The sequence below is a fragment of the Eurytemora carolleeae genome, unplaced genomic scaffold (genome assembly GCF_000591075.1).
Source record: "Eurytemora carolleeae unplaced genomic scaffold, Eaff_2.0 scaffold658, whole genome shotgun sequence".
Classification (NCBI taxonomy): Eukaryota; Metazoa; Arthropoda; class Copepoda; order Calanoida; family Temoridae; genus Eurytemora; species Eurytemora carolleeae.
In genome coordinates this window covers 168783-189580 of record NW_019396684.1, presented here as the reverse complement: position 1 = coordinate 189580, position 20798 = coordinate 168783, and the positions used below count along the sequence as shown (strand labels likewise).

Genomic DNA, 20798 nt, shown 5'->3' with positions numbered 1-20798 from the left:
GTTGAACTGAGTATGCAGTGTTGTGGAAAACTTCTTTCGGATTCATTTGCGACTATTAAAATTTTTAAAGATCTGTAAATTCTAAGTTTGAGCGCAAATTCGACGTTCAAAACTCCTGATTTGGGAGTGGATACGCTTTCAGAATTAGTTTTTTTTATTATTAAATAACGACAACGAAAAATAAAGTGAAAATTATACAGTAATCTAATTAGATGGTTAGGAACATATTTCTCAAGAAAAATTTCTTATTTTCTTTGAATTTATTCAAAATCTTCAAATGTCGTCTTTTCAATAATAATTCTAGAAAATCTGCAGAAAATCTTTGTGAATAATGGGAAACCAGAATACTGAGAAAATAGAAACTAATAATTCAACAAGGTTACTTATTTTCGATGATAAGAATAATTTTTATTTTCTCAATATGTTCCTATACATTATGTCTGTAGTTTATTGTAGATATTGTTTACATTTTATGTCGTCGTTATTTAATAATTTAAAAAAAACTAATTATGTATATTATTTTTTGAATTTTGTTAACAGTATTTTCAACATTCAATTTTTTTCAAAACGAAACCAGCACAAAATATGAAGTTTCAAAATTGCCAAGATTTAGAAACACCCTGCATATTTTTCTCCAATCATGATTTAAAAAATTTAATATTTATGAAATAACTGCAAAAGGAGAGCTTAGATAGGCTTTTTTAATATTATATAACCCCATTTTTAAATCTTTATATCATAGCAACCCTAATATTAAAATTAAAAACTCTTTTTTTTAGATAATTGTTTCGGTGCTTGGTGGACTGCTAGCATTAGGTTTTGTAATCTTTTGCTTAGTTAGAAAAGGATGTTTCAGGTTTTTATCTTCATTATTTTGTAATTTTTTTTGTAATTATCATTAATATTTTTTTTATTTGGATTCATCATTATCATCATGATCATGATCATCATGATCATGATGATCATGATGATCATCATGATCATCATGATCATCATGATCATCATGATCATCAGTATCATCATAATCATCATTGTCATCATCATCATCATCATCATCATCATCATCATTATCATCATTATCATCATTATCATCATTATCATCATTATCATCATTATCATCATTATCATCATCATCATCNAGTTTTGCTAAAATGGAGTCCGCGAAAATGAAATGTTGAGAATCTCAGAATCATGGATTCTGATATTTATGTTATGTTAATTTACATCCTCTTCGATATCCTGATCATTGTAAGGCACTGTAGGGATTACTTTGACTGGGGGATCAAGCATTTATCTTCAAATTAAGAAGTGTTCAGAATTTACTTCACGAAAAAAAAGAAGAATAAAAAATGAAAACAACGTTGATTCAAGACATTCCAGATACAGTCGTTGTCGTATACATTAATTCAATTAAGACAATTTTTTCATACAGTTAAACCCTAGAAAGAATTTTCTATTTTACGTAAATCTCAGTATTTGCGAAAATAAACAAATAGCCATGAATATGCGGGAACAGTTTTAAAGGTCTCCATATAGCCATTTAATTAAAAAACTAAATATCTGTAACATTCCATTATCAGAAAGTGAAGAATACGATGAATTCTTTCAATGTTTGGCTTATTTAGGGTTTAACTGTACCAAACTTTCAAACAGCATGGAGACATATAAACATTTGCTTGTAAACTTGTAATTTGAAAAAGGCTTGTTAAAAGTTAAAACTCACATAGAAAAGTCGTCTTCATTGTATTGAAGTATACCTAGACCCCTGTAGAAAAATTACAATATTTAAATTGAAATATTGTAATTTTATGATTAGTTGCAACAGCTACATTAAATATTTCTAAAACATCAGTTTTAAAACTGTTTAAAGAAATCTTAACATTTTGTTTATGATATTGAACTTTCCAGAAGCGGTTTAAAGGGACTGTAATGGTAATTTCAAGTGACCCTCAATGCAAAGATGGCAACGCCCGAATTACAGCTGTACCCTTAAAACATCAAAAATGTGGAAGATATTGTCGTTTTTCTAAATCAAAAAGTGGCATTCACTACAACTTCTCCGGTCTATCTATATTCTTATAAGCAAGAAATGCGCAAGTCACTTTTGCAGAGAAACCGCAATCAAAATAAACAGATTCAAAACAAAAGCATGTATAGTTCTAATTCATACTTGATCAGACAAAGCTTTTAAAGGTGGTACCGTTGCAAATAGGGAACTGCCATCTTTGTATGATAAGTCACGTGAAATTTAGCTTATACAGTCCCATTGAATCACGAACTTTTTTTTCGAAATAACTAACAAAAGGTTAGCGATATTAAAATTATTGAGATATCTCGGAAATTCTGATCATCATTTCTGAAGAAAATGGTTTAGTTTTGATTCTACAAATGGTAGAAAGTATGAGTATAGACCTAATAAATAATTAATTGTAAACTTGCCTAGCAATATTAAAATGAAAGCTGAGCGTCCAGTACTCCATGTTTCCTCACAAAACAATCCTATCTAGAAACAGAAATAAAAATACAAAATGGCTGCAGGATACAGAAGAGTTGTCGCCTCAGAATATCGAAGAAAATCTAAAAGTTTTGAAAATTTCACGGATATAAAACGCATATTGGACCAGGTAATAAAATATGCCTTAAAGAGGGCAAGACAGAGATCGACTTTGAAGTGTCGCAACGCCTGGTGCCTTTTGGGTTTATCTTACTGACACAATTACACATTTTTGTAAAACTATTGATGTGTACATTTAGGACCTTAAAGTATTTGTTTAAAATACGTAGTTCTTTTAGATTTTTCCGTAAGAGCTTGCAACCTTTGAATCACTGTAGCCTAATAAGGGTTTAGCTTTGGAACTCCCCCCCGGCCCCCTCCACTCGGAAAAGAGGCAAAGTTCCAACAAATTCCTGTCATGTGTCCTTTACGCTTAGACAAATCAAACCAAAGCATATTCATTTCTACTTAATTTCAAAACATTTATCAATACTAGTAACTAGGCGTTTAAGGCGCTTCGCGTCCATCTTCTATTACAATTGTGAACATATTCTCTTTATTTACATTGAAGAAACAAAAACAAACAAAATTTTGCGGATATTATAAAATGAATTTCGTAAATTTTCACAATTTTCAATAACAAAATTTTGTTAGAGACAAATTTTTGAAAATTCGATTATTCATGAACCTTCCTTGGGGTCACGCGAGGTTCCACAAAAAAATTGGGCTCGATCGGTTCAGCCGTTTTGATGTTTATTGGATAAAAACAGCCAAACACCCAGACAGAAAAGCAAAGTATATATAGCTAAAAACTGTTTTATAGTGAACCCAAAAATCGTTCAGGGGTTCGGGGAACGGAGTGGTTTTAGATGATTTTGGAAAAATGAAAAAATGAACATTAGCCATTGCAGGTTTTCTCCGTAAATTAAGTCATTAAGGGTTTTCCCCTTGCTAAATACTGTGTGTACATGATTTAATGACAACTTTTTATTAATAAAATTGATTTTTTTATTTGAATTTGCTAATTTCAACTTTGAAGCTGAAATAACTAAATCCATAGTTTGCAAAAAAAATGTAAGGAACAAACTCCCTCACTGCACCTGCACTATTAGCTTGTAGGCGTGAAAAAGTGACATGTCCGATTCACAATGGTACTTTTTATTCAACTATCTCAGTATAACATAACAAAGTTATCGCGCGTAACATGTAGAATTCTGACAATTTACTCCCTAGTCTCTGCAAGTCAATTTTAAAAAGAAACCAGATGAGGGTTAAATTGAAATTATCCTACAGTCACTTTTAATTAAGTCAGATTTTTGGGTCCTATGTTTAACATAGTGAATTGTTTTGTTTATAAATCTATATAACAAAGCTCTTCGCTCATCTTCTTAAAACAGGTCTAGAACATTTTCCATTGTTTAGTTGCACACATGTCTTATTCTACAGGGGAGCCTGTTGAATGTAATATAGAATAAAACAAGACTCCATCTTCAGCCTGGTGCAGCTGAAAGAAGTACTTTAACCCCTGATGGGTATTCAAGCCATGCACAACGATACCGGTTTTTTACTTGACCAGCTGTGAGGACTTGACCATGCTGTGCAAGATTCCTCTCGTTGGGGCTTTAATGCTTTCAACTCTCCATTTTGCATAATGGGTGCAGTTATGGGATTCCTTAAAATTCCCTTCAAGTTGGAAAGACTATAACATGAAGGGAAACAGGGAGCAATCCCTTATATTCTTCCTCCTACAAACTTCCTTATCTCTCTCCTACCTGCTCCACAACTCAATTGGAGAGCCTTAAAGTGTAGAAACAAGAAACAAGAAGTAAGAAGGAAAAAGCAAATTGAACAGGAAATATTGGAAGGGAATCTCTTAATATTAGAGATGAGGGCTTGGAAGAAATTCCCTCTAAGGCTAGAAAGAAGGGCGCGAAGCGCCTTGAATTTCTAGTATCTATAAAAATATCTTCAAAAATATTGTAAAACTTAATTAAAAAAAGATATTAAAGTTTAAAAATATATATGTTAGCTATAGCTGGCCATAATGCTGGACCAAATTGGCAGAAATGTTGAGGAAATTCATGGGTAGTGGGTACTCTGGGCTTGGGCTGGGGGTAACACAGGCTATAAAATCGAAAATTTTATTATCAAAATCGAAATTTTCTTTCTTTCAAAATCAGATTTTTTTTTTAATTCAATTTTTTTATTCCACGAGCAACCCCAGGCACTTCAGTTAGTTGTATTCTATAGGAGGAAGATAAATGTCTGCTGTGTAAAGATCATCTGGAGATGAAACCTCGACCTCGAGGCCAACTCTTCCTTGACGCATCAGAGCAATCGGAGGACGAGGAGCCAGGTACAGGACTCCAGTAATTATTCAGAGATAAAATCTTCTTAAAAATATCTTCTTCAATTTACATTTCAACAATTGTATTCTGTGTACAAAGTTACACACAAAGGAAAAGACTTAAGAGAAGACAATACAGAATTTATGCTGCCTGTTTCTTAATGTTTATGATTCCCTGCAACCTTAAATTGTGTTTTTTTTTGTAAAATCATGAAATATTTCCATAAAAGACTAAATTCAAGCCAAAAGTCTTAATTTAACATTAAAATCGTCATATTCTAAAAGATTCAGGTCGTCTTCATAGTCTTTTCTTCTTTTTTGGTAACTCTGCAGTTTTTTTGGAACTGAATAGCTCCGAAAACATTTGAAGACGCTACTTTATGTTCCTGAAAAGATTATTTAGTTGGCTAGAATTCTGCATTCCTTTTATATTTCGCAGATTATGGTACAGCAGCTGTTACTCGTGATACATCAATCGAAGACGACCCTGGAGAAAATCCTATGAATAAATATTTTGATTCTCTATATTCAGGTGCAGTCGTCGTCGTATAAATCATTACAACAAAGACGACTTTGATTTCATACCAAGCTTTCAAATAGCATTGAAACACATTTGCTTCGTAAACTTGTAATTTGAAAAAACTTTCTAGAAATCAAACCGTATGATATTTTCTTGAAATAAGATATTTTCTTGAAATATGATATTTTCTTGAAATATTATGTTTTCTTGAAATATGATATTTTCTTGAAATATGATATTTTCTTGAAATATGATATTTTCTTGAAATATGATATTTTCTTGAAATATGATATTTTCTTGAAATATGATATTTTCTTGAAATATGATATTTTCTTGAAATATCATATTTCGAGTTTTTTTGTGGCATCTATTCATTCATTCTTTCACACTTATCACTGCGAACTATAAACAGAAGGAGAATTTAAAATTTATGCGGAATTACTGGTATGCATTTGTGACCTCGTACCTCCTCTATCTTTGATTCTGTGCACAAGTATTAGAAAAGAAAATTTATTTGGTTTCTTTCAGAAATTTAAAACATTTCTTCTCAATAACTATCGATAAAAGGAGCAATGATTGAAAACCTTTCAGATTTCAATCATATGTGGAATTTATCTAATTAATTTAGAAGTTTTATGGTTCTTATAAAATTATAGAATAAAACTAATTCTATCAATGTTGGCTGTTCTTTCTTATTTTAAAAGTTATCGGTTATTTAAATCTGATTCACTGATTTATGCTCCTGATATCCTTTTCGAACGGCTAGCCGACCTGTTTAAAGCATTTTTTACACATGCAGACTTTCCTGAAGAAATATTGGCATGTGCTTTTATTCCCTTGCTAAAAGAACCCCTGAAGGATGATACAAGCTCTGAAAATTATCGTGCCATTGCTATGTCCTCCCTGATCTTCAAAGTCATGGAACTTGTGATTATGACACTTTTTGGTGACAAACTTTACTCAGATAATCTTCAGTTTGGATATAAATCTAAAACTTCCACCACTCAGTGTACCTGACTGGCTCTGCAGACAATTTCTTTCTTCAAGCAGAAACATACATCTGTCAATGTTGCTGCGCTGGACTGTAGCAAAGCTTTTGATAAGTGTTTATTTTCTAAACTATTTGGCAAAATCCTTGCCAGAGGTGTTCCAGCCATCTTTGTTCGAGGTTTATTAGCTGCTTATGAGCTTCAAAAAGCATGTGTTAAATGGTCAGTTACACAAACAGCTTCCTACTCCTTTGGTATACTAAATGGTACACGACAGGGATCCTGTCTATCCCCTATCTTATTTACAGTGTACATGGATGGGTTGCTTGTAAAGCTTAGAGAAAGTGGGTTTGGCTGCTATATTGGGGATCTCTTCCTTGGTGTTGTAGCCTGCAAAAAAGGCTAGAGGTGCCTACATTGGATCATCTACTGAATTATTGGGAATTTTTCATTTCTGCTCACCACTGCAAAAGTTATCTGCTGTGCTAACTTATTGTTGTTCCTTTTGTGGAAGCAATATTTGGAACCTTTACAGTGAATATGCCTGTCAAACCTACCGATCTTGGAACACTACAGTTAAAGTTTGTTGGAACTTGCCACAGCCTACACATACTTATTTTGTGGAAAAATTTTTCTAAAGAATTCAACTCTGTGAGAATTCTTTTACTGAGACGATTTGCCAAGTTTGCACAGTTTATTTTGCATAGTTGGAATCCATTGATTTGGCAAGTTGGATCGATATCTGCATATTCTCTACAGTACGACTTTGGAAGAAACATTTCAAGTATCTCTGACGAATTCTCTCTAGATATATTAAACAACCTACCAAGAGCCATCTTTGAAGACTGTGGGCCGCTCACCATTCAAGAAGAAGACAATATCGAATGTCTGCAGCATCTCCTGTTACAGCTTCGAGACTGTGAAGAAGACGACATTAGAGAAGATTTAAAGTCGTTAGTTGAAAACCTATGTATAAATTGAATTATAGTTCTAGCCTAATATCTGAACCAATTTTATGTGTTCAACAAATAAATCATAATAAAAATAATAAAATATACATTAAATGATTTTTTGCAGTTTGAAGATACGACAGGAGGATAATATATTTAAAGCTTTTAATTGGGAATACGTTGCCATTAAAAAGCAAAACAAATCATTTCTCTCTTCTAAGCCGTATCTAAGCTATAAAGTTTAGTAAACACACAGTAATTTACTCAAATGAATTCAAATGTATAGTTTTTTTATAGGATATGATTCTCCTAAACATCAGATTATAGAAGATAAAAATAATTCGTCAATAGAGGAATCAGTCCTAATACAGATGCCAGAGGAAACTTCAAACATAAATAACAAGGTACTTAAAAAAATGTTTTACAATGACAAGTTTGAAATCTAAATTCGTCTTTTTTGTATTGATATATTGGACGACGACTGTAGTAAAAAATATCTTATTCTTGAAAAAAACCTGGATTTCGCAATTATTTTTTTCTAAACGTTGCACTTCTCATGATATTTGAGTTAAATGCTGTATAAAATGTTCTCTTTCTGAACATTTTTCATTAAAAAAACTAAACTTAGAAAATGTCTAAAAACTGGAGAAATAAGCAAATGTCTGTTGAATCTCAGGCCTCTATGGACGATGCAATCAGGTGACAACAAATAGTTATTTTATTTAATTTTGGAAAATTAGATCCTTCTCAAATTACTCCTTTCTTTATTATTGTAATTCAACTCCTTCAACTCCTTCCACTTCTTCCAGCGCCTTTTAACTTCTTCCATCTTCTTCCAACTCATTCCAACTCCTTCCAACTCCTTCCAACTCCTTCCAACGCCTTACAACTCCTTCCAACTCCTTAAATCTACTTCCAACTCCTTCCAACTCCTTCTAACTCCTTTCGACTCCTTCCAACTCCTTCTAACTCCTTCCAACTAATTCAAACTTATGCCATCTTTCTCCAACTCATTCTAACTCACTCCAACTCCTTCCAGATCCTTCCAACTCCTTCCAACTCCTTCCAACTCCTTCCAACTCCTTCCAACTCCTTCCAACTCCTTCCAACTCCTTCCAACTCCTTTCGACTCCTTCTAACTCCTTCCAACTTATTCAAACTCATACCATCTTTCTCCAACTCCTTCTAACTCACTCCAACTCCTTCCAGATCCTTTCAACTCCTTCCAACTCCTTCCTGAAGCTCCTTCTGATTCCTCATTTGTTTTAGACGAATATTGAAGCGAGAAAACATTGCTCGATTTAAAATTAGAAAGGAAAGGAAGATTATGGAAAGGTATTGTTTTAAAACCTCCCTTACATCCATACCATTAAAGTTAGAGGTATAAATTTTCTTTTAATGAGCAACTAGGGACATGTTACGTATCACACACCCCGTTTTCAGGGCAGAATCAAAGGGAGGGGAGGGGGGGAAACATCCAACTCCCAATCTATATTAGACAAAAATAGCCCAATCAGGATAGATTCAAAAGGAAACGATATTTTTCTAAACATTGAACAAAGAATTAAAGTACAAAACAGTTAAAATTTTCATATTAGTTTTTTATTATGATTTAATGAAATTTTAGATGGAACAATTACTACACACTTCTAGCAGTTATTGTCATGATATGTCTTTCTTTAACAATTGTTGGCATCAAGGTAAACCTTTTTTGTATACAATGTGAAAATTCTCATATTTATGGGCTGAGCTTTTTTTATACAGTATTCTTGAAATACGTTAAGAGGCAAAGAATCGAAAAAAATAATATTTTTTGCCTTTTAACTTTTCAAAAAATGATGAAAAAGAGGATTTAATAGTATATAGGGGGGTTATAGATACCTGCGATTATGTGTTTTTATACAAATATAGTGTTTCATAATTTAGTATAATTTTATTAGAATAATGTTTTCAATTTTCAATTTACTTTTCATTAAAACTCATTTTAATTGAAGATTTTGCTGAGTGAAAAACCTAAATGGGATTATAGTAAACCTTCTAAACCTACTGGACAATGGATGATGGATTGGAATATAGATATCCCTGGTGCTCCTTCTAAACCTAGACATGTCCCAGGTATAGATATCCCTGGTTCTCCTTCTAAACCTAGACATGTCCCAGGTATAGATATCCCTGATACTCCTCCTAAACCTAGACATGCCCCAGGTATAGATATCCCTGATACTCCTCCTAAACCTAGACATGTCCCAGGTATAGATATCCCTGATACTCCTCCTAAACCTAGACATGTCCCAGGTATAGATATCCCTGGTTCTCCTTCTAAACCTAGACATGTCCCAGGTATAGATATCCCTGATACTCCTCCTAAACCTAGACATGTCCCAGGTATAGATATCCCTGATACTCCTCCTAAACCTAGACATGTCCCAGGTATAGATATCCCTGGTTCTCCTTCTAAACCTAGACATGTCCCAGGTATAGATATCCCTGGTTCTCCTTCTAAACCTAGACATGTCCCAGGTATAGATATCCCTGGTTCTCCTTCTAAACCTAGACATGTCCCAGGTATAGATATCCTTGGTTCTCCTTCTAAACCTAGACATGTCCCAGGTATAGATATCCCTGGTGCTCCTTCTAAACCTAGACATGTCCCAGGTATAGATATCCCTGATACTCCTTCTAATTCTAGACATGTCCCAGGTATGGATATCCCTGATACTCCTCCTAAACCTAGACATGTACCAGGTATAGATATCCCTGGTGCTCCTTCTAAACCTAGAAATGTCCAAGGTATAGATATCCTTGGTGCTCCTTTTAAACCTAGACATGTCCCAGGTATAGATATCCCTGGTGCTCTTTCTAAACCTAGACATGTCCCAGGTATAGATATCCCTGGTTCTCCTTCTAAACCTAGACATGTCCCAGGTATAGATATCCCTGGTGCTCCTTCTAAACCTAGACATGTCCCAGGTATATGGTTCTCCTTCTAAACCTAGACATGTCCCAGGTATAGATATCCCCGGTGCTCATTTTAAACCTAGACATGTCCCAGGTATAGATATCCCCGGTGCTCCTTCTAAACCTAGAAATGTCCAAGGTATAGATATCCTTGGTGCTCCTTTTAAACCTAGAAATGTCGAAGGAATAGATATCCCTTGTGCTCCTTTTAAACCTAGAAATGTCCAAGGAATGGATATCCCTGGTGCTCCTTCTAAACCTAGTCCCTGGTATAAATATACCTTGTGCTCCTTCTAAACCTAGTTTCAGGTATAGATATCCCTGGGCTCCTTCTAAACCTAGTTTCAGGTATAGATATCCCTGGTGCTCCTTCTGAACCTAGTTCCAGGTATAGATATCCCTGGTGCTCCTTCTAAACCTAGAAATATCCCAGGTATAGATATCCCTGGTGAACCTAGTTCCAGGTATAGATATCCCTGGTGCTCCTTCTAAACCTAGAAATATCCCAGGTATAGATATCCCTGGTGCTCCTTCTAAACCTAGACATGTCCCAGGTATAGATAGATATCCCTGGTTCTCCTTCTAAACCTAGACATGTCCCAGGTATAGATATCCCTGATACTCCTCCTAAACCTAGACATGTCCCAGGTATAGATATCCCTGGTTCTCCTTCTAAACCTAGACATGTCCCAGGTATAGATATCCCTGACACTCCTCCTAAACCTAGACATGTCCCAGGTATAGATATCCCTGATACTCCTCCTAAACCTAGACATGTCCCAGGTATAGATATCCCCGGTGCTCCTTTTAAACCTAGAAATGTCAAAGGTATAATTATGGTGATCATTTTTTTATCGATTTAATTTGTTCATCACCTTAGCATCTACTTTTTGATGCTTTTTAAAAAGAATTTTAACTTATGGCTAGCTTTCTTTGCGACATTTTCATTGATACATACACTTACACTTCATTTTAATACATGTCCCCCCTAATTTTGTACTTTTGTGATTTTTATAATTTTTAATTCTAATTTTGTATATTTTAGTTCATTGGGAGAGCATCTATAATCTGGACTATTGGATCTATCATAGAAATAATAGAAAAACATAGAACCTTAGAACCATAGGCTTTATACCATAGAACCATAGATCATAGAACCATAGAACAATATTTTTTATACCATAGAATACTAGATCATAGAACCCTAGAACCATATTCTTTATGCCATAGAATCACAGATCATGGAACCCTAGAACCATATGCTGTNGGAACCATACAAAAATTGACATAGATCATAGAACCATAGAACCATATTTTGTATGTCATAGAATCATAGATCATAGTACCTTAGAACCATAATCTTTATACCATAAAATCATAGATCATAGAACCTTAGAACCATAGGCTTTATACCATAGAATCATAGATCATAGAACCATAGAACAATATTTTTCATACCATAGAATACTAGATCATAGAACCCTAGAACCATATTCTTTATGCCATAGAATCACAGATCATGGAACCCTAGAACCATATTCTGTATACCATAGAATCATAAATCATAGATCATAGAACCATATTCTTTATACCATAGAATCATAGATCATAGAACCATATGTTGTATGCCATAGAATCATAGATCATATAACCATATTTTGTATGCAATAGAATCATAGATCATCGAACCATATTTTGTTTACCATAGGATCATAGATCATAGAACCTTAGAACCATATTTTGTATGCCATAGATCATAGAACCATAGAACCATATTTTGTATGTCATAGAATCATAGATCATAGTACCTTAGAACCATAATCTTTATACCATAAAATCATAGATCATAGAACCTTAGAACCATATTCTTCATACCATAGAATCATAGATCATAGAACCTTAGAACCATATTCTGTATACCATAGAATCATAGATCATAGAATCCTAGAGCCATATTTTTTTATATCACAGAATCATAGATCATAGAACCTTAGAACCATATTCTTTATACCATATTTCAATAGATCACAGAACCTTAGAACCATATTCTATATACCATAGAATCATATATCATAGAACTATATTTTGTATGCCATAGAATCATAGATTATAGAACCCTAGAACCATAAACTTTATGCCATAGTATCATAGATCATGGAACCTTAGAACAATATTCTTTATACCATAGTATCATAGATCATAGAACTTTACTTTGTATGCCATAGAATCATAGATTATAGAAACCTAGAATCATAATCTTTATGCCATAGTATCATAGATCATAGAACCCTAGAACCATATTTTGTATGCCATAGAATCATAGATTATAGAACCATAGAACCATAATCTTTATGCCATAGTATCATATATCATAGAACCCTAGAATGTTATTTTATATACCATATTTCAATAGATCAAAGAACCTTAGAACCATATCTTCTTTGTATCATAGAAAATTAGAACCATTTAATTTAATACCGCAGAACCTTAGAAACAAATCCTTTATCCCATAGAACCTTAGAACCAATCACTTTTTACTGTATATCAGAGCCTGTACCATTATTCAATAGAACTATATCCATTTAAGCATAGCACCTTAGAAATAACCAATCCCATTACATTAATCACAGAACCATTAAATGTAAAATATGCCATACAAATTATAAAAACTGATAGATTATTTCCAACCAGATTTAGTCTATTATTTAACAAATGAATGTAATATTTGGTAACTATGAAATTAGTAAAAAACAATATTTACATAATGAATGTATTTGTATCAATACATATACATAGTTATACACTTGACATTATTCTTTCTCTATTAACAACCCAAAAACCTTACAGATGCACTTTTCATACAACGAATAAGCACTTTAAACTCCGGTACCGGGCTGACTTTTAACCAGCTAGAATTTAACGGTTCTGTCAATATTCCAGAAAGCTGTGACTTTCGATCACAATTTGACCCATCAAACATAATTTGTAAGCCTTTTTCCTTTTATACTTTTCGTCGGCATATGCATTTTGAATGAAAAAGTATAGAATAAACAAATCCGTAAAGTAAATAATTGTTGAATTATAGATCAAAACACGTTAGATTTCAAATAGAAGAAACCGAATGCTGCTCACTCTGGTGATTTATAAGGTCACAATACGCAAAATTAGTCGTGTTTTCCTTTTTTATTCAGAAATCCCGCCAATAATGAACATTGAAGTTGTAATAAAGTTAATATCTCTGCAAAAATGTTTATATTCAAGCTTTTTTGAGCTGTAGAAATTTATAAATGCTCAGCAATAAATAAAGGAAAGATTAAAATCATTCTTCTGTTTATTGTTTATCATTGTACAGTTATAAAAACATTAAATTGTATGATTTATTTTATGAACAAAATAAATTTAAAGAAATTAAAAGTTGTCAAATTATTGTAAGCACAGAAATCGAAAAATTATTGAATTACAAACAGGGTCAACCATAAAGAATAAGACTTTAAAGACGACTTTTACACTTCACCACTTTGCAATTTTAGTTTACACTTCAAAGGTAAACAAACGCTTTGCACTCCTGTATGCCGAGTCCATTAGCGCCTGATCCAATCAGGGTTCAGCCATGTGTTTGTTGTCTATTCTGAACCAATAGAAATAGTATGGCGGTAACATTTATCTTTCTATCTATCTCATTATCCAATCATAGTTATGAATCCTTCAATCGGCGCTATCAGTAAATGGAAATATTTACTTCTATTGAAACTATAGTGTTTGAGAAGGCTAAATAGGGGATATCCCGATTTACAACGATACCGTTTGAACCTTAAGAATCAAGAAGATATCGTTCCAGTTTCTTATAAAGTTCCCGGTCCTTACTTTTGCTGAGAAAACGCCATCCAACTTTTTAAATTAAAGGCTACTTAAAATTACGTCAGCAATCCCTTTAAAGATTTAAACATACAGGTCGTCATTAAACTATCAATTTTTGTGGGAACCCTGTATATGTTTAATAGAACGAACAAATACCTCAAATTTATAATATTTGTAACCATTAAAGGGACAGTAAAGGAAAAATGAAAGGGGGTATAGACTGAAAGCTAATCACTTTAGCTCTCGATCGCGACCAATGAAAGTTTTATCTGATGTTCCTATCTCGAGAAATTGATTTACAACTGTGTCAAATTTATACAAAAATTAATATGTATACAATTTTGTATAAAAGTAGTGGGTTTAAATAGATCAAATTCAGCAAATAAGCAACCAATCTGAAAACGATAATATCCCCGAGAAAGCTAATTATTACTTAGGTTTACTCCAATTCTAATTTTATATTTGTTATTTCTATTTTTAATAGATTTAATTCATAATATTATTTACACGTCCGAATTGCTTGACCATAAAATCCCCCAATGACAGTGCAATAAAGTGGTCACGTGATACATGCAGAGACACGTGAACAGTATAGTGCTTTGTCATTGGTGATAGTTCTGGTCATGTGATTTAAGTTTAAGATTTTCTAAATTTTACATATATGAACTTTCGTATGATTTTAACAAACACAGTTTTATATCAATTTCTCGAGATAGTAACATCAGATAAAATTTTCATGGGTCGCGATCAAGAGCTAAAGTGATTAGCTTTCAGCCTATACCCCCTTTCATTTTTCCTTTACAGTTCCTTTAAGCGTGTATTAAATGCTCAGATTTACCTTTAAAAAAGGAAAATTTATAACAATTTAAAAAAAATAACCATTATATTTTTCTTTGATTTCAGATTATTTTGCAGCTCGTGCATTTATTAGTGACTCTCAGAGTTACTATTTATAGCTCTGAAATGGAATTTAAACAAAAGACTTAAAAAATTAAATTCGAAACATGATTTTTTGCATAAAACATGAAATAACAAGATAGTTTAAACTTTAAATTTTCCATGTGGCCCTTTGGCTGTATATTATTTCTACAAGATGTTGATTGTATTCTGTGTTAGAGATAATGAATTCGAGGTTTTGTTAATGGTCGAACTAAAACCACATTTATCATAAACACTATTTATTTGTTGGGAATTAGTTTCAATTCTGTGAGAATAAACCTTCATGGGAATGGGATGTCTGATCCACCCCNAAATGGCTCTTTGAAAAACATTATTTATTTTCTCTGAAGAGAACTCCACATTTTTTTGTTACCACTGTACCCTATCCTCCCTATACAAATGTCGACTTATCCCAATATCATGATAAATCAAAGTGTCTCTTACAATAAAACGACGGTAAAGCGCAGCGCCCAGGGAATAGCGTAGCGCCCTGGACATATCTAGGGATGGGCGTCGTTCACGCAGAACAACATTTTTTTTTAACTTAAACGAACAGGATTTTTCGTTTAAGGATTTACAAGTTAATACAACATATTCCCAAGATAAATTAACGAGCATTTACTGGTAAACATCTCAAAGTAAGTAAGTTCAAGTGACCCCCCCCCCCATTCATAGAATGGCATTTCTGATTCACAAGGATACCCTTTGTCTGATCACAAGTAAGCCAACCATTGTCCGAATTTAATGAATTTGAGCCACGTCTCAAATCCCCAAAAACCGGTTTCAATTAAGCGCCGGCTTAAATCTTGAAAAAAATTAATACAAATTTAAGTGGAACCACCAAAATTTGAGCCACAGCTTAAATTTAAACCACGGCTCAAATTCTTTAAATTCGGCCTCATGTTTTTTAATTTGGGGTTTCTCTATAAAAGTGACAATTGTGCAATAAAATTATTTTTACAATTGAGTTTTATAGTTTTTAGAATTTACACCTTTTCAAATTAAAAAAACGAGGATATCTTCGACATCTTTAATCAGAAGAGTTAAATGGTACCTTTGTGAATCGGCCAACCCCCTTTTAAAATAGTGGGTAAACTAAAATAAAAAATACAGCCATTTCAACCCCTATTAGCCATATGAAAGATGTTGTATAGTGAACGATAAAATTACAATTATGAAAGATCAATTATATACGATGACTATTGGTTGTAATAGCTGAATGATTTGTTTGGAATTAAAGTGATTATTTTACGAAGCGAGTTGAATGTTGCAACTTTCTGAATTTGAATGGACGCTACTTTCTTCGGTATGAGTCGTTTTTAACAATTTTCTGCTGATAGACACAACAGATAGAAGTAAGATTTGTAGCGATCAAAAGCGCTTATTTTTCGCCGTAAGTCTATACCCCCTTTCATTTTTCGCGAACACTCCCTTTTATTATGAAAAACTAAATTCAGGAAAAATATGAAAAAATGACAATAATGCTAAGTATAAACGTGAAATGAACGATTCAGATGAAGTTCCCCAGCCTTGTTAAACGTCAAAAACGTGCTTATCCCTACTATTGCAGGTAGCCTGACAAATGAGCGCGGCATTTTTATTAATTTAGAACAATACCGTAGGAGGCATGGATTAATACAAACTCTTGTAAATAGGTTTAAAAACTCCCACATATATTTTTTACGCACATAAAGGGGCATACACAGAAATTATGTGTATGAGACTCCAAGTCTTGAATCTCAAAATTTGTATCGTGATTTTTTTTATCATTAAAAGCCCTCCCACTACCATTTCTTTTATCCTGCCATGTTAATATACCCCCCCCCCTCCCTGCTACAGCATTTACCCTTGAAAATGGATATGGTAATGTTAATATTTGTCAAAAATAAAACAAATGTTTTTTAGCATTTTTCCAACAAACATTTAAAGAACCTGTTTTAACTCAAACTCTTAACTAAATGAATATAAAAAAAATATGCCGGTTTAAGAAAGTTTTAGATAGATATTTGTAATCATCCAGAACAAAAAGTTTTATCAAAATTTAGGTTTATTGGACGTTTCAAAAAAATGCAAAAAAAATCATTTCTGACACGCCTAGGCTTTGTACGCCAATATAATTCACCAAAACCATACTGCAGTCCTTCAATTATCATACAGGGAAATTTTCATCTTTCTAAACATCCCAACGAAAGATTTGACAGGTTCTTTGTTTTATCTTATTTTATTAAAGCGTCCGACCCACAACTCTTTTGTCTTCCGGCAAAAAATCTGTACTTATTATAGTCCTGTCGATTAGTTTAAATTTTGAAAGAAGTCATGGAATCCATCATGTCATGGAATCTATCATATTTCCTGGTTGTTAAAAGCAACATTTGTTAAAAGTGCTTTTTTATAATTTGCTTTATCAATATGTTTACGTTATAGTGCTAACGATAATCTTCTCAAAATGTGTTTTAAAACACTATAATTATTCATTTTTAAAATAAAATGTCGCCCTTAGTTTAGTTTTTAAATATGCTTTAAATATAATGCATAGCATATTCGGTGACATTTTTTTTTGAAAAATGGTGTTTTCTAATGATTTTATCATTTTAAACCTGTTTAAAACTCACTAAGTGTAAATGTCTTGCTTTATAAACTGTCATTTTGGTGTACTGCAACCTAATGTCTACTGTGTATAATATATTTCAGTTTCTCAGAAAAGTATTTTGTAAACAATGCAGTACACTTTGGTGAGGTATAAATACTGATCTAAACTTAGTAAGATAATAATCAATCATCGACAACCATCATGTTCAGTTTGTTCGTAGGTTTTCTATTCTTCTCATTCCTTTATCAGGTATTTTCATTTTTAATCTTAGCTCTGTTGTTGTATAGAATAGGTTTCAAGATGACCGATTTAAACATTAAGATATATGACCTTTAACTGTATCTTTGTTTCTGCATACACACACAGTAAAAAAATTATATTTTTGGGGGAATTTTTCGTTTTTTGGGAAGAGTTCAGAAAAGATCCAAATTTTTTTAAATTTTGACAGCCAAGAACCTTCTTGAAGATAATATGGATATAATACAACAAAATTGGACCGATTTGAAAACTAAAAAAAAATTGGATTTTATTTAAGTTAATATTCTTTTGTAGAATTAAATGCCGAAAACACACCTGTAGCTAGAGATGGGCGCGTTCAGCTTTTTTTCATTTTGTTCATTCATCGTTTGTGAACAACCCATTTCGTTTGTTGTTTTTTCAATTGTTCCAAAATATTTTTCATTTATTTGTTCTCAAAATAATTGTTCTTTTTCCATCCATTTCTTTAGTTTTCTCACTGAACAATTGTTCAGTAAAATTGTTTGTTCAGTTAAATCGTTCATTTAATAAAATCGTTTTCAGTAATAAAACGATTATTTTTTAAAAGGTTGTTCGAAAAAAATTGTTCGCTCAATAAAAAAATTATAGTTTTTCTAAATCTTTCGGAATATATGTTTGTTCCGGAAAATAACTACAGTTAGTTGCTCAAACGAACGATTTAAAATCGTTCATGAACAATCAAGATCCTTTGATCAATTTAAATCGTTCATTTTTGTTGTTTTTTTTCGTTCGTATTTAAAAACTATCATTTTTTATTTCTCTTGAACGATCCAAGCCGTTCTTTTCTCTGCTTTCGTTTTTTTCTAAACGGCACCATATCATTCACAAAATTTAGTTTGTTCACAAAAACAATGCTTAACAATGCCATTGTCGACCTGTAGGATTTTAAGCAATAAAGAAGATTTCACCATTTTCCCATGTCAGAACAGAAATAAAATTTTTGTGTCTCTGCTGCATAAATCCATAATTCGCATTCTTAGAGAACTGCAATTGAAGACTTTTACTAATAGAATTAAGAACTCCTGAATTACTGACTGAGTTTTTAATTTTTTGATATTTCAGGTGAACTGCTATGGATTTGATAATGAATAGATATGATAATGGATATTATGAAATATGTCAACAAACAATCTTAAAATAGTTCGTGAACGAACTTTTTGAATATCGTTATTAACAGTGCTTTACAACGACTTGGCAATTTGGCCATTTAGATATTTTAGGTGAACTGCTATGGATACGATACTGGATATTATGGTCTAGATGACAACCATGGTTACGATTATGGTGGATTTGGATATGGAGGTATTGACCATGGATATGGTGGATATGGATATGGAGGTATTGACCATGGATATGGTTGAGATGGATATGGAGGTATTGACCATGGATATGGTGGACATGGATATGGAGGTATTGACCATGGATATGGTGGATATGGCTATGATTGTGATGAATATGGATTTCCTCTACATGACTATGGTTATAGTGGATATGGATCTCCTAGGTGAGTCTAATATTATATTATAACTTGTTAAATGATAATAACAATTTTTATTTCAGCAACCATAAGACAAGCTATAAAAAGAAAAGATCTACCTATTCTACCCCGGGTTATGGAAACTCTCCCTCCACCTATGGAAACTCATATGGAAGCTCTTTTGGAAACTCCTATGGAAGCAAGCCATCTACCGATGGAAGCTCTTATGGAAACTCCTATGGAAACTCCTATGGAAGCAAGCCATTCACCTATGGAAGCTCTTATGGAAACTCATATGGAAGCAAGGTTTCTACCTATGGAAGCTCTTATGGAAACTCATATGGAAGCAAGCCATCCACCTATGGAACCTCTTATGGAAACCCTTATGGAAGCAAGCCATCCACCTATGGAACCTCTTATGGAAACTCTTATGGAAGCAAGCCGTCAACTTATGGAAGTTCCTACGGATCTTCTTATGGAAATGAACCCTCTTATGGTTCCTATTCTGGAAATTCCTATGGTTTTAACACTGCTCCCTATGGGTATAGCTCATATTGATAATTATGTATAAGATATGTAAGATTTTAAATTAAAACTGAATAATACATTTTACAGATTTTAAATAATTATTTTTCTGTTGAATTGTTAAGTTAGAAGCTGAGATGTTTCGCAAAAATCTAAGTTCTGTTTAACAGGCCTTAATTATTATATTTGATCTCTAAAATAAATAAGTATGGTTTAGGAATCAGATTTTAAAAAGATGATGATTGAGTGGGGTGGTGTTGATGGTGGTTGTGTTGAGACTTGAACTTGAACCGAAATATAATGAGTTCTGTGCGCTTAATTGAGCTCTCCTTCAGACAAACAGATATTGGTTTTTATACAGGGCGCATATTGATAAACATGGGAAAATACATGGAATTCGTATAATTAAATTAAGAAATCAACCAACTTACATTTCAATTCAATAAACAAAATTAACCATCCAACAACCAATAACTTTAGCAACCAAAACATTTATCAACCAATCATAACAAACCAATCATCTAATCAACCACCCCGACCAAACAACAAACCTTTCAAATAACCAAACAACCAACAAACTAAAAAACCAACCCATCAGCCAGACAAAAAATCAACCAAACAACCAATTTCAATCGTCATAACCTCCTAAAAAAACCATAACAACCCACAAAATGGCTACACAGTTTACACAAACAAGCAACTAATCAACCAACCAAATGTTCATGCAGTTTACCAAACAAGTAACTAATCAACCAACAAAATGTTCATGCAGTTTACCAAACAAGCAACTAATTAACCAACCAAATCACAATACAGTTTACACAAACAAGCAACTAATCAACCAACCAAATGATGATATAGTTTACCAAACA

General features: G+C 32.8%; 2 protein-coding genes across 4 annotated transcripts; both read left to right on the top strand.

Moving 5' to 3' along the window:
• The first annotated feature begins 777 nt into the window (after positions 1-777).
• Positions 778-11508, top strand: LOC111707362 (uncharacterized). 3 transcript variants are annotated; one of them, XM_023480460.1, is made up of 9 exons: positions 778-856; positions 4745-4850; positions 5281-5373; positions 7598-7704; positions 7929-7999; positions 8570-8635; positions 8928-9000; positions 9295-9415; positions 11304-11508. In XM_023480460.1, the coding sequence occupies exons 1-9, from the start codon at positions 848-850 to the stop codon at positions 11366-11368; spliced, it is 711 nt and encodes a 236-aa protein (XP_023336228.1). In that variant the 5' UTR covers positions 778-847; the 3' UTR covers positions 11369-11508. The 3 variants fall into 3 exon arrangements, with proteins under 3 accessions (XP_023336228.1, XP_023336226.1, XP_023336227.1); XM_023480458.1 differs by lacking the exon at positions 778-856 and adding an exon at positions 2323-2624; XM_023480459.1 differs by lacking the exon at positions 778-856 and adding an exon at positions 2325-2624 and having other exon boundaries at positions 7652-7704.
• Positions 11509-17792: 6284 nt separating this feature from the next.
• Positions 17793-20024, top strand: LOC111707348 (uncharacterized). Its single transcript, XM_023480441.1, has 3 exons — positions 17793-17894; positions 19145-19428; positions 19485-20024. The coding sequence occupies exons 2-3, from the start codon at positions 19185-19187 to the stop codon at positions 19970-19972; spliced, it is 732 nt and encodes a 243-aa protein (XP_023336209.1). The 5' UTR covers positions 17793-17894; positions 19145-19184; the 3' UTR covers positions 19973-20024.
• The last annotated feature ends 774 nt before the right edge of the window (positions 20025-20798 follow it).

What these genes read in the sequence shown, in the direction of transcription:
- LOC111707348 (XM_023480441.1), top strand. Translation starts at nt 19,185, where the DNA reads ATGACAACCATGGTTACGATTATGGTGGATTTGGATATGGAGGTATTG. An exon ending in AGTGGATATGGATCTCCTAG is followed by an intron (nt 19,429 to 19,484) that starts GTGAGTCTAATA and finishes TTTTTATTTCAG; the next exon opens with CAACCATAAGACAAGCTATA.
- LOC111707362 (XM_023480458.1), top strand. Translation starts at nt 2,529, where the DNA reads ATGGCTGCAGGATACAGAAGAGTTGTCGCCTCAGAATATCGAAGAAAA. An exon ending in TCTATGGACGATGCAATCAG is followed by an intron (nt 8,000 to 8,569) that starts GTGACAACAAAT and finishes CATTTGTTTTAG; the next exon opens with ACGAATATTGAAGCGAGAAA. An exon ending in GAAAGGAAGATTATGGAAAG is followed by an intron (nt 8,636 to 8,927) that starts GTATTGTTTTAA and finishes ATGAAATTTTAG; the next exon opens with ATGGAACAATTACTACACAC.